The 12409-nt window shown below is 38.0% G+C and overlaps 1 protein-coding gene across 14 annotated transcripts in view; it reads left to right on the top strand.

The window, feature by feature from the left end:
- The window catches only part of cep170ba (centrosomal protein 170Ba), a 42332-nt gene extending 29955 nt beyond the window's left edge, over window positions 1–12377 (top strand). For 7 of the 14 annotated variants that reach the window (XM_084393591.1, XM_084393598.1, XM_084393589.1 and 4 more), the window contains 8 exons: window positions 179–1591; window positions 2968–3202; window positions 5440–5566; window positions 6585–6689; window positions 6777–6865; window positions 8507–8600; window positions 9677–9728; window positions 11775–12377. In XM_084393591.1, coding sequence (XP_084249717.1) covers window positions 179–1591; window positions 2968–3202; window positions 5440–5566; window positions 6585–6689; window positions 6777–6865; window positions 8507–8600; window positions 9677–9728; window positions 11775–11947 — 2288 coding nt within the window. In that variant the 3' untranslated portion in view covers window positions 11948–12377. Of the gene's footprint in view, window positions 1–178; window positions 1592–2967; window positions 3203–4273; window positions 4343–5439; window positions 5567–6584; window positions 6690–6776; window positions 6866–8506; window positions 8601–9676; window positions 9729–11774 lie in introns of all 14 variants that reach the window. The other 7 variants (XM_084393593.1, XM_084393594.1, XM_084393587.1 and 4 more) reach the window with 3 other exon arrangements.
- Window positions 12378–12409: the final 32 nt, after the last annotated feature.

Here is a 12409-nt window from a genome sequence, read left to right as displayed (position 1 = left end):
CTTTCACTCTATGACGGTAAAACTTTGCAAATAATCTGCAAATCACATGAAAAACGATATATCGTGCAGCCCTACTTTGCTAGCTTATTTCATTTTTCCTATTGATTATGTCTTTAAGCTGATGAAAGGATCATCCACCAAGTTATGCTTAACCGAATTGCTAACTCCTCGGAAACAGGTCATAGCAGCAGATCAAGACGAGTTCTGCCTCCGGTTCCTTTGAAGGAGAAGATCGAGACGCCACCGCCCGCTATACACATCCAGCCTGACTCGTACCTGTCCGGTTTGGAGAAGAGTTCGCAAGTCCAGAAGCAAAAGTGGGATCCACAGAAACTAAGAGTCCAAGATGATCTGGATCCAGACAGCTTGAGTGATGCCAGCAAGTCCGATGATGGATCAGTGGTCGAGCAAAGCAGGACGACTCCTGACACAACTTACAAGACGTGGAGCCGGTCTTCAAATACGCAACCCAATCAAGAAGAGACACCTCCCAAATTCTCCACCGCTACTTTAACGCGACAGCATGGGGCACTTACCAAGCCATCCAACATTGATCACCCAAGCAAGGACGACTCTCTTGGTGCGGACAGCTCAGTGTCTATTGTCAGACAAGAAAGTTACACCAAAGTAAGGGCTAGCGATGACATCCAGTTGTCCAGATTGCCTCAGATATCTAGTCAACCCTTAGGCAAAGATGCTTTTAAAGGTCTAAGCAATCAAGACACTCAGTCGTACCTCAAAGACACTGAGGACGTTTTAGCTTCTCTGGAAGCCAAGCTTCTGGAACAGCAAGAAAACAACGGTCGCTCCCATCTGGAGGACTCGTTCTCGGAAGAATCGGACACTTCCAGTACAATCAGTGGCAAAAACGCTTTGGTTTCTGTTCCTAAGAAGCCCGTTGTCCTCAGAGGACTTTTAATAGGTACCGGACAGTATTCAAGAGAACCCAAGACTTCCGATGATCCATCGTCCGGGATAAAGGACAGTGATGGCAAGAGTTTTCAGCGCCGTCGTAATCTTAGTTCTCACGACTTTACACCAGAACATCAAAGTCCCGCCGCAAGACGTGACGTCGTTTCCGACCAGGAATCGAATTCCCTACCTTACAAAAAGTACACCATTCCTCTTCAGAAGGAAGGTACGAGCAAATCCAAAGGTACGGTGCAACAGACTCTAGCCCGTTCCAATAGCCTCTCCGCTCCGAGAGCCACGAGAGCTTCGATGCTTCGCCGTTCCCGCTTGGGCGACGCCTCCGACAACGAAGGCACCGAAACCGACCGAACGTCTCAGAACTCCGACGTCAATCCCGCGGGGAACACCCGAGGCGCTCAGGAAAGCAAGAAACTCTCTCGATTGGACATTTTAGCTTTGCCTAGGAAAAGAACTGGCTCTTTCAACACTCCCAGTGACACGGAGTCTTCCGCGAGCCGAACGGGATTTTCAAACCGAAGCACGGAGTCGGGAAGCTCCGTGAGGAAAGCGTCAGTGGCGGATCCCAAGGCTCTTCTAAGGAAGGTTTCGAACGCCATGAACAGGCAGCCGATCGTTCGCGGACGCTCGAGCAGTGCCAAATACGCCAGCAGCACTGCTAGTGAGTATCATGCTTCAGAATGACTTGCTTATTTCATTGAGAGATTTGCCTAAACATTGGTCAATGCAAGGAAAACGTTATTAACCCTCTGGTGCTCTAAAATTTTACACATTTTTCTTTTTCTTCATTGGAATGGTACGAAATTGGTAAATGTTTTGGTACTTGCTATTTGAACACACACACACACAAAACAACATGGACATGATTCGAAAAGGTTAAATGGTCCTGAAAAAAATAGTCACACTTGTGCTCCTCGTAGTTAAAAATGAGCGCATTGGAAATTAACGAATTTCATCTAGTGGGAACTTTTGGTACTGCGGCCAAACTAAATCTTACTGAAAGCTTTTTTTTTTTTTTTTTAGATATCAGGCTCATTTTGAACACGTTTAGATTTATGGCTTTGGTTTTCTCAGTTTTAGAGTATAACATGATTTTGAAAATATATATTTCATATAAAAATTTTAAGTATTTTTGCACATTTTTCATAACAATAAATGTAAAATTCGGTAACTTTTTTTTTTTAGTTCACTTTTTAAAACTTTTTTCACTTCAGCAATAATCTGCCAAGTGTCGTCTTTGAAAAGAGATCAAACTTAAGTCAGTGCTCTAAAGCATTCAAGATTTAAGTCAGTTTAAATTAGAAATTAAATTTTCAGGTCTATGCTCAAAAAGTGAATAAATTAATGATAAATACAGCGTTAATATAATTTAGTACCATAAAATCCTTGGCTGTGCATTCATTTATCAGAGTGATGAGCTTCCAAAAAAACAAAAGTACAAGACTTTTCTGATGTGAAATTCTTTCACTTTTCCCTGAATGACTATTCCAACGATCATTGACTTGATTTGTGCGCATTTGTTTGTATCGCACAATTGGGCTAATGACCGTCTTTAACTAACAAGTCTCCAATATTACTAATTTTTGAATTCGGAGACAACTAGATTACCATACTAAAAACTTAACCGGTATATTGTGAAAATCAATTGTTGTCTTTTTTTTTTTTTTTTTTTGATGGGATTAACAATCTAGAGCAGTGATCTCAAACTCAATTCCTGGAGGGCCACAGATCTGCACAGTTTTGCTCCAACCCTAATCAAACACACCTGATCCAGCTAATCAAGGTCTTCAGGATTACTAGAAACTTCCTTGCAGGTTTGAGTTGGAGCTGGTTGGAGCTAAACTGTGCAGAGCTGTGGCCCTCCAGGAATTGAGTTTGAGATCACTGATCTAGAATCCATTTGGGCAATTGGTTGTTGGTTTTTCGGGTGTCTTATTCTGTCTTTTTCTACGTCTGCTTTTTTATTTTGGTTTCTATCCCCATCCTCTGATGACTTGGTGTACCAAACGCTCCCCATTCCCAATTCCCTGGGCCAAGGCTCCAGGAGGCGTCAGAAGGGTTCAGACTACGCCTCCACCTCAGAGGATGAGTACGAGTCTAACCTTAGCACCCCTAAACACAAACGCTCCCATCATTCAGGGGCCCAGCAGAACCCCAGTCTCCATCCAGCAGGTCCGGTGCGGGCCGTACCCCGTTCCAGAGACTCCGAGGGGGACGGACACGAGAGCGACGCCTTCCAGAACTGGACGTCTCATAGTGCCGAGATTGCCAGGTGAGGAAGGATCGAACATATAGGGCCCTATCAGAGGTCGCGTTACACCAGACGCGATGCATAGAAATCAATCTAAACCCACAGCCAATCAGAACAGCGTGTGGGCGGAGTCTCGCGGCACCAGAGAGTAATCTTGATCACAAGAAAATGGATAAGTTGCTACATAATCAAATTCACAAATATTACACCATTTAACACCACAGTTTTCGACTGGAATCATGTTTTTTTTTTTGGTACTGTCCCTATATAAATAAACTTATAAATCAATAAATAAAATAATCCAGTCATAAAAATGAAATTTGGCTAATTTTGTACACTTAAAGCCCTGATATACTTCAAGCAAAATCATTTTACATTTACATTTATTAATTTGGCAGATGCTTTAATCCAAAGCAACTTCCATTGCATTTCAAGGTACACATTTACATTATCAGCTCTTGCTTTCCCTGGGAATCAAACCCATGACCTTGGCGTTGCAAGCGCCAACGCTCTACTGTTAGAGCTACAAATCAGTGAACAAACTGGTGTTAGGTCATTTTGAACAAAATCAGGCCAAAACGAAGTTCGTGTCTGTAATTCGAAACCACTTGCCAAAGTGAACTTTCTGGAAAAGTTCCGAACTACCATTGGTCCGTATACTGGGATAACCTGACATCTCTCGAGACTCCCCTGCTAGTTCACTGTTAGTGATATGCTAAACCCCGCCCACACGTGACATGATTGGTTACAAGGTAGTTTGTGACGTGAGAAACACCAGCGATTTCAAAGCGTGTTTTTGAGACTGTCTTTGGTTCACTGCAGTTTTAAGGAGAAAATACTCAGCAATGGTGTCGACTTATGAATTTACACATGCTTTGTCTTAAAGCACATTAAAAACACCACATAGACACATAAAAAACACTAAAAGCGTGATTTTCACCACAGGGGGACTTTAAACTGTTTTAATAATAGTTGGAGAATGTTTAAAGCACATTTTGATTGACTTAATCTCACGTTCAGTTTTCAGAGCTGTAGTGCCATGCTGAGCTTGAATATGTGTGTGTGTTTTGGTTTGGTTTTCCCCTGACTTAGACATGCAATGACTGTACCCAGTGTAGATGTCGTTCATTACAATGGGAATCATCATAAGTGTAGACCTAGGTAAATTCTTCATGCATTCCAGTTGTATTTGTCAGTAAATAAGCTACATAATTGCACACGTTACATCTTTGAAAAATTACTTACAGTGTGAATTCAAATTATGTGCGAATTCAAATTATGCATTAAAGGATTAGGTCACCTCAAGATGAAAATTTCCTGATAATTTACTCACCCCAATGCCATCCAAGATGTCCATTTTTTGTAGTATTTTGAGGAAAACTTTTCAGGATTTTTCTCCACACAATGGACTTCAATGGCAACCAGAATGTTGAAGTTCAAATCAATGCCATTTCAAAGTCTCTGCACGATCCCAGCTGAGGAATATGGTCTTATCTAGCGAAACGATCGGACATAAAAAAAAAAAAAAAAGTATATACTCTTTAACCACAATTGTTCGTCTTGTGTTGGTCTGTGACGCACCAGGCATTGCGTCATCACGTTGGAAAGGTCACGAGTCACGTCATCCTTCTAAGTTATTTGTCTGTGTACTCCGGTTCAGAAAGGTAGGGAAGGGCGAAAAAATCCATCTCATTTTCTCTTCCAACTTCAAAATCGTCCAACATCTTTGTTTTCATTTATTATTATTATTATTATTATTTTCTTCTTTTTTTCGTGACCTTTCCAACGTGATGACGTAATACGTGGCGCGTCGCAGACCAGCACAAGACGAACAATTGTGGTCAAAAAGTATATATTTTAATTTTATTTAGAAAATGACGATCGTTTCGCTAGATAAGGGTCTTATTCCTCAGCTGGGATTGTGCAGAGCCCTTTGAAACGGCATTGATTTGAACTTCAACATTCTGGTTGCCATTGAAGTCCATTGTGTGTAGAAAAATCCTGAACTGTTTTCCTCAAAAAACTTAATTTCTTTTCCACTGAAGAAAGAAAGACATGGACATCTTGGATGGCATTGGGGTGAGTAAATTATCAGGAAATTTTCATTTTGAGGTGAACTAATCCTTTAATTCCCCCCCAAAAAAGAAAAGAAAGCATTACCTGTACTACTGCATTGCCCCTAACTTTTTAAAATAATTGTTTTGATGTCAAATTGCCTCTCTAAAAATGTAATTTTTATTATGCATGTTCTTTGCTAGATTGAGTCAGGACCTGGCCAAAGATTTGGCAATTCTGGCCCAAGAGATTCATGATGTTGCTGGAGATACAGAAGCTCCGAGTGTTTCTACAGACAAGATGGGGCCCGCCGTATCTGCCCACGAGGAGGTACTGTTCCTGCGCTTATCTGATCAAAAATACAGAAATAATGAAATATTATTATGATTTAGAACAGCTGTTTTCTATATATATATATATTATTAAAGTGTAATTTATTGCTGTGATCAAAGCTGAATTTTCAGCATCATTACTCCAGTCTTCAGTGTCACATGATCCTTCACAAATCACTCTAATATGATGATTTGATGCTCAAGAAACATTTCTGCGTTATGATCAGTGTTGAAAACAGTTTTTTAAATTTTTATTTCATGATGCTTTGATGAATAGAAAGTTCAAAAGAACAGCATTTATCTGAAATCTAAAGCTTTTGTAGCATTAAACTCTACCGGGTCAAGAGTTTGGGGTCAGTGAGGATTTTTATTTTATTTTTGGGGGAAATAAATAAAATAAATCAATACTTTTATTCATCAAGGATGAGTTAAACTGATCAAAAGTTACAGTAAAGACATTTATAATGTTAGAAAATATTCTATTTTAAATAAATGCTGTTCTTTTGAACTTTCTATTCATCAAAAAATACTGAAAAAAAAATTTGTACAAAACTGTTTTCAACACTGATAATAATCATAAATGTTTCTTGAGCATCAAATCATCATGTTAGAGTGATTTGTGAAGGATCATGTGACACTGAAGACTGGAGTAATGATGCTGAACATTCAGCTTTGATCACAGGAATAAATTACACTTTACTGTATATTCACATAGAAAACAGATGATTTACATTACAGTAATATTTTACTGTATTTTTGATCAAATAAATGCAGCCTTGGTGAGCAGAAGATACTTCTTTTAAAAACATAATAAATCTTACTGACCCCAAACTTTTGAACAGTAGTGTATATGATATTTGTATTCTTGTAATTTAATTTTTGCCATGAATATAGCTTTGAATGCTGACATGCCACTAAATAAAACACTCTGAATCTGATGTACTGTAAGGTTTCTCTCTCTTATGAAGGCCATCTCGTGTATTATCCACAATCACACATTTTTCATGCTCTTTCAGTTGCGGCACCAGATTCCCGAAGCCAGTGTGAGTTCCCCGAAGGAGTCTCCAGGTGCAGCGCCGGTGTGTGACGAGCCCGAGGGACCGAGTGCGGGGCCAGACGAGGTATCAGTGCGTCTCTTCAGGTGACGGTTCGGGGTTGTTCACGAACTCCTGTCAGTAAAGCTGTAAACCTCGTTCCTCTCCTGTCAGGTTACGCTGAACGACCTGATGCTGAATCCCGTGTCCCAGCTGTCTCTGGCCATCCGCGAGAACACTGAACAACTGACCGAGAAAATCAAGTGAGAGTTGTTTGCTTTTCACAAGATGCTTTTCATGTAGTGTTTTTGGGGATATGTGTTTATGTACTGTGTTTTAAGGCCCTTTCACACCGGACGCGTAACGCTGTGTCCTAACTACACGCAACGCGTGATAAAAGGCGTCTTTTCCATGTTAATCAGAGTGTGTGTCCTAACCAGCCGCGACGGCGACACGAGATGATTCTGTTTTAGAAACGGTTTCTATTTTTCTGTGGCGTCACGCTGGAACAACAAACACAAAGTGTGGCGATGATAATCTCAGGTGCTGTTCATGTGCTTTATTTAATGTTAAAAGCGTGTCATGTGACTCTGAATATCATCTAGTGCTCCAGCTTTAACTGTAAAAGCAACAATGGATAATTCACCTCAGATCTTCAAATTAAACAAATGGAAACAAGAATGTTCAAACTGTGAACAAACAAGTGTATTCTTTGACAAAGATTGTTTTAGTAACTCAGTAGCCTATGTGTTTTTTTAAATGGTGTAATATTTGTGAATTTTATGTAGCTACTTATCCATTTTCTTATGAGTGCCGTCAAGATTACTCTCTGGTGCCGTGAGACTCCGCCCACACGAGACTCCGCCCACACACTGTTCTGATTGGCTGTGATTTTTGATTGACGTTGTGGCGTCTCACAGTCGCGTCGCGTCTAGTGTGGACAGACAAACTGCCTGTCGCTGGAATCTTGTCGCGTCACGTGTAGTTCGGACACGGTGTAACGAAAAAGCGAGTAGTTCGTGTGTATAGTTTGGGTCAAAACCATTCACATCAGCCGCGACGCGAGTCTGCAACATCTGTGACGTTCAGAGCTTCAACATTCCAAAACTTTTGCGCCGACAGCTGAGAAAACATGGACACTTCATCATCATCATCATCATCATCATCATCATCATCCAGTGAAGATGAGCTTTTCATTTTCTTTAAAAGACAGAAAAGAAGGTTTTGCACCCAATCTGACAGAGCGGAGAGTCTGAAGGGGAGTATGAGCTAATGTCCACTCTTAGTTTCCTGTTCCTCTCTCCTGTTTCCCACACAGGTGTCCCTGAGGGTTTTCCACAGTGTTTTTGCATCTTCAACTAAACACAGTGCGTTCTGTAATATCAGTACACATTACATGTAACACACTAGTAACAAGTTAACATTATTCGACTAGAAACTGTAGATATCACACAAAGAATGTATAGTACACTAAAAGCAGCCCTAGATAGTCTCACTACATTTTGTTACATGTTCAAAGTAAACACGATCTCTGTCTTTGACGATAGTAGTGTTAGCTTTCTATCCCCTGTAGTTTAGCCTGCTAGCCTACACAGCACAGGACTACACAACGACTAAAACTAGCACACAACACACTCACAGTCGTGATAACCGAGTTGGTTGGCAGTGCTACGCCACACATCGTCTTTCAAATCGTTGTCCTTGTAGTGTGTGATCGGCTGAAGCCTTTTCTGTCGCCGCAAAAGTAAAAAAAAAAAATCGACATCGAAGCGGAAAATCGCGCAAATTATTTGTGCGTCAAAATCACGTCCCGTGTGAAAGGACCTTTACCCTGTTTTTATATTTTCTTGTAGCTATTTAAAGGCTTATTTTTTTCATTTTCACATATTGTCATATTTTTCTAGGGTTTTGTTCCATAATAAGATGGATGTTTTGAGTGAAATGGAGGCGAAAATCAATGCGGCGGATGATTCTCCACCGCTGAAGACATCCAACAAGGCGAGTCTCTCTTTGTCTTTCCCTGAAGAAATGTTACCAAGTACAGTCTGAACTTCACTGAACCAACTCTAGTGTTGGATGAACTAATAAAGAAAAACATTTTCATGGTTTTTCATTTTCAAAACGTTATTTTTAATTCGGGGAGTATATTAGACATGGGGAGCGGAAAATTATGTTAATATGAGTGTTATTTTAGGATCATTGATTATATACATTTATAGGTTTTATTAATATTCCAAATTAGTTTATTTTTATTTTCAGTTTTCCTTTTAATTGTTAAATTGTTGTAATTTTGCTGTTTTTATTGTTTTTTTTAAATAAAAAATCTGTCCATATGGTTTTTATAAAAAAATATTTCAGCGTTAGTTTTTAGTACTTCGTTTAACTAAACCAAAATGAGAAATACTGCCTGAAATAAAATAATTTTTTTAATATAAAAACCTATAACATTGTTTATTAATTTATTTTATTTGAAAAATAAATAATTTAAAAAACAATAAATATATATATCTATCTCTGTCTATATATCTGTCTATATAGTTTTTATAAAAATAAGTATTTCAGCGTTAGTTTTATAGCACTTCAAGTTTAACTAAACAAATGAGAAATGCTGAAAATAGTTTTTTATATTAAATTATAGTTATATATTTTTTCTATTATCTATACTAAAAATTATAATTTTAACTTTTTCTTTCAAGTAATGAAAAGTTTTTATTTTTAGTTAACAATAATGAATCTGGTTTATATCTAAAGTGTTTGGTAACACTTTACAATAAAGGTCACATTTGTTAACATTAGTTAATGAATTAATTAACAATGAGAAATATATTTTTGCAGCATTTATTTACTATTATACGTGTTAATAAAAATGTTTGTTCACAGTGCAGATATGACATTTGTTCTTAAAAACATATTAGTAAATGTTGAGATTAACATTAATAAATGCTGTCGACGTTTGTTCATTGCAAGTTCATGTTAACTAATGAAACCTTATTGTAAAGTTTGTAATGCTGAATGGTTGTTTGTCATAAATGTGTCATTGCTCTTGAATCTTTATCTCTTCGCTCGTCTTGTAGGAAATTGCATCGATTCTCAAAGAGCTGAGGAGAGTTCAGAAGCAGCTGGAAGGTCAGTCGATGCTCTGCTCTTCACCTTCATGTATACAGCGCTTTAACTATATAGAGTTTCACAGCAGCTTTACAGTGATAATAGGAGATTACAGTAACAGATTGTTAGGCTTTACAGCAGCTCTAGAATAAAGTTATTGTCCAGCTAAAGTTAGTTTTGATTGATTCACTTCCGTTGCAAAGATCATTAGTTATTAACTTAGGGTCCGCTAACACGACACCATTTTAACTGGAAACAGAAAACTTTTAATGTGTTTTGGCCGTTCATGTGCACATTAGTCTATAGATATGTGTGTTTGAATGAAAATAAATATATTTACACTACCGTTCAAAAGTTTGGGGTCAGTAAGATTTTTAATGTTTTTAAAAGAAGTCTCTTCTGCTCACCAACGCTGCACTTATTTGATTAAAAACAATAAAAAAAACTGTAATATTGTGAAATATTCTGACAATTTAAAATGACTGTTCTCTATGTGAATATACAGTAAAGTGTAATTTATTCCTGTGATCAAAGCATCATTACTCCAGTCTTCAGTGTCACATGATCCTTCACAAATCACTCTAATATGATGATTTGATGCTCAAGAAACATTTATGATTATTATCAGTGTTGAAAACAGTTTTGTACACATTTTTTTTTTCAGTATTCTTTGATGAATAGAAAGTTCAAAAGAACAGCATTTATTTAAAATAGAATATTTTCTAACATTATAAATGTCTTTACTGTAACTTTTGATCAGTTTAACTCATCCTTGATTAATAAAAGTATTGATTTATTTTATTTCTTTCCCCCAAAAATAAAATTTAAATTCTTACTGACCCCAAACTCTTGAACGGTAGAGTTTAATGTTACAAAAGCTTTAGATTTCAGATAATGCTGTTCTTTTGAACTTTCTATTCATCAAAGCATCATGAAATAAAAATGTAAAAAACTGTTTTTAACACTGATAATAGTCATAAATGTTTCTTGAGCATCAAATCATCATCATTAAAAATACAAACAAAAACAGTAATATTGTGAAATATTATTATAATGTATATAATAATATTTCACAATATTACTGTTTTTGTTTGTATTTGTAATCAAATAAGTGCAGCCTTGGTGAGCAGAAGAGACTTCTTAACATTAAAAATCTTACTGACCCCAAACTTTTGAACAGTAGTGTATATGTCAAGTCAAGTCAAGTATTGTATAGCGCTTTTCACAATACAGATTGTATCAAAGCAGCTTCACAGTATTAAATTAAAATAATACAACAAGGTTTGTTTCTAGTGGAATTGATTGATAAAATCAGATTAAATATCCCCAGAATATCCCCAACTGAGCAAGCCAAAGGCAACCGTGGCAAGGAACCGAAAAACTCCATCAAATGACCTAATGGTGTCCTAAAACTCCATCAGGTGACCTAATGGAGAAAAAAAACCTTGGGAGAACCCAGGCTCAGTCGGGGGCCAGTTCTCCTCTGGTGTTTATTAACTAGAGGCCGGATTGTAGTTTGAACTGTAAGATTAAAAATATTATATGAATGCCTGGCTGAAGAGATGCGACTTTAATCTATTTTTAAACTGGGAGAGCGAGTCTGAGCAACGAACAGTATCAGGAAGACTATTCCAGAGTTTTGGGGCTAAATGTGAAAATGCTCTCCCTCCTTTGGTGGATCTGGATATCCTAGGTATGACCAAAAGCCTCGAATTTAGTGATCTTAAAGAGCGCGATGGATTATAGGGCGATAGAAGATCCGTTAAATAGACTGGAGCTAAGCCGTTTAGGGCTTTATAAGTCAGTAGCAATACCTTGTAATTAATACGGAACTTTATAGGTAACCAATGCAGTGATGATAAAGTCTAAATATGTGCAGGCGTGAAGTCTTTCTTTACAAATTGACCTCAACAAATGACTTGTCTTGCCTTAAAAATTCATAATACAGAATTTCTTGTTGCTTCCACGTATCCATGTGAACCAGAATCATTTTGTTTCATAAAATGTTTCGCATTGCTCCTGAAATGAGCTTGAGATGTTGAGATGACTCGCTCGTGTCTCCCTCAGTCATCAACACCATCATAGGAAACCCGGATCTCAGCAGGACGTCTTCTTCGGCTGGGGTTCGCAGTTCCAGAGCCTCGTCCCGGGACTCGAGATCGGCACAGCGAGGAGGAGGACCGACACCGAACACCCGACGCGCGTTCAGAAGCTCAGACCGGGACGGGGCGCTGGTATGACCATCTGTGCGTGTGGATCATCACGAGTCACTTTGCTAATGATTTCAGCACAAGTCTAAATCCATGCAGGCTGTTCAGAATCAAACACGTCTAATCGCTGGTTTACGAGCTCCTCATGATAAAAAATCTCAGGCATTTGAGAGAATTATGATACGTTTAACACATATTTGCACATTTATATTTGCTCCAAACCAATTTCAGCAGCTTGTGGCATTCATAATGCAATGATTGAGACACCGCACAGGTTTTGGCATTACATGTAATAACTGTAAATACACTGTTAATGATTTTTTTTGTGTGTGTGTTTTTTTTATTATGGTTGTTATGGAAATATAAGGACAAGTAATTTACATGATTATTTAAATCTCTTTTTGTCTCTGTCGGACAGGGTATTTGTATGTTAAAGATCATTAAAGAATTCAGATGTAACTGTTTTGTTCTTTTGTCATTATTTCCATATTT

Source organism: Rutilus rutilus (assembly GCF_951802725.1).
Source record: "Rutilus rutilus genome assembly, chromosome: 21".
NCBI lineage: Eukaryota > Metazoa > Chordata > Actinopteri > Cypriniformes > Leuciscidae > Rutilus > Rutilus rutilus.
This window is presented reverse-complemented; position numbering and strand designations above follow the sequence as displayed.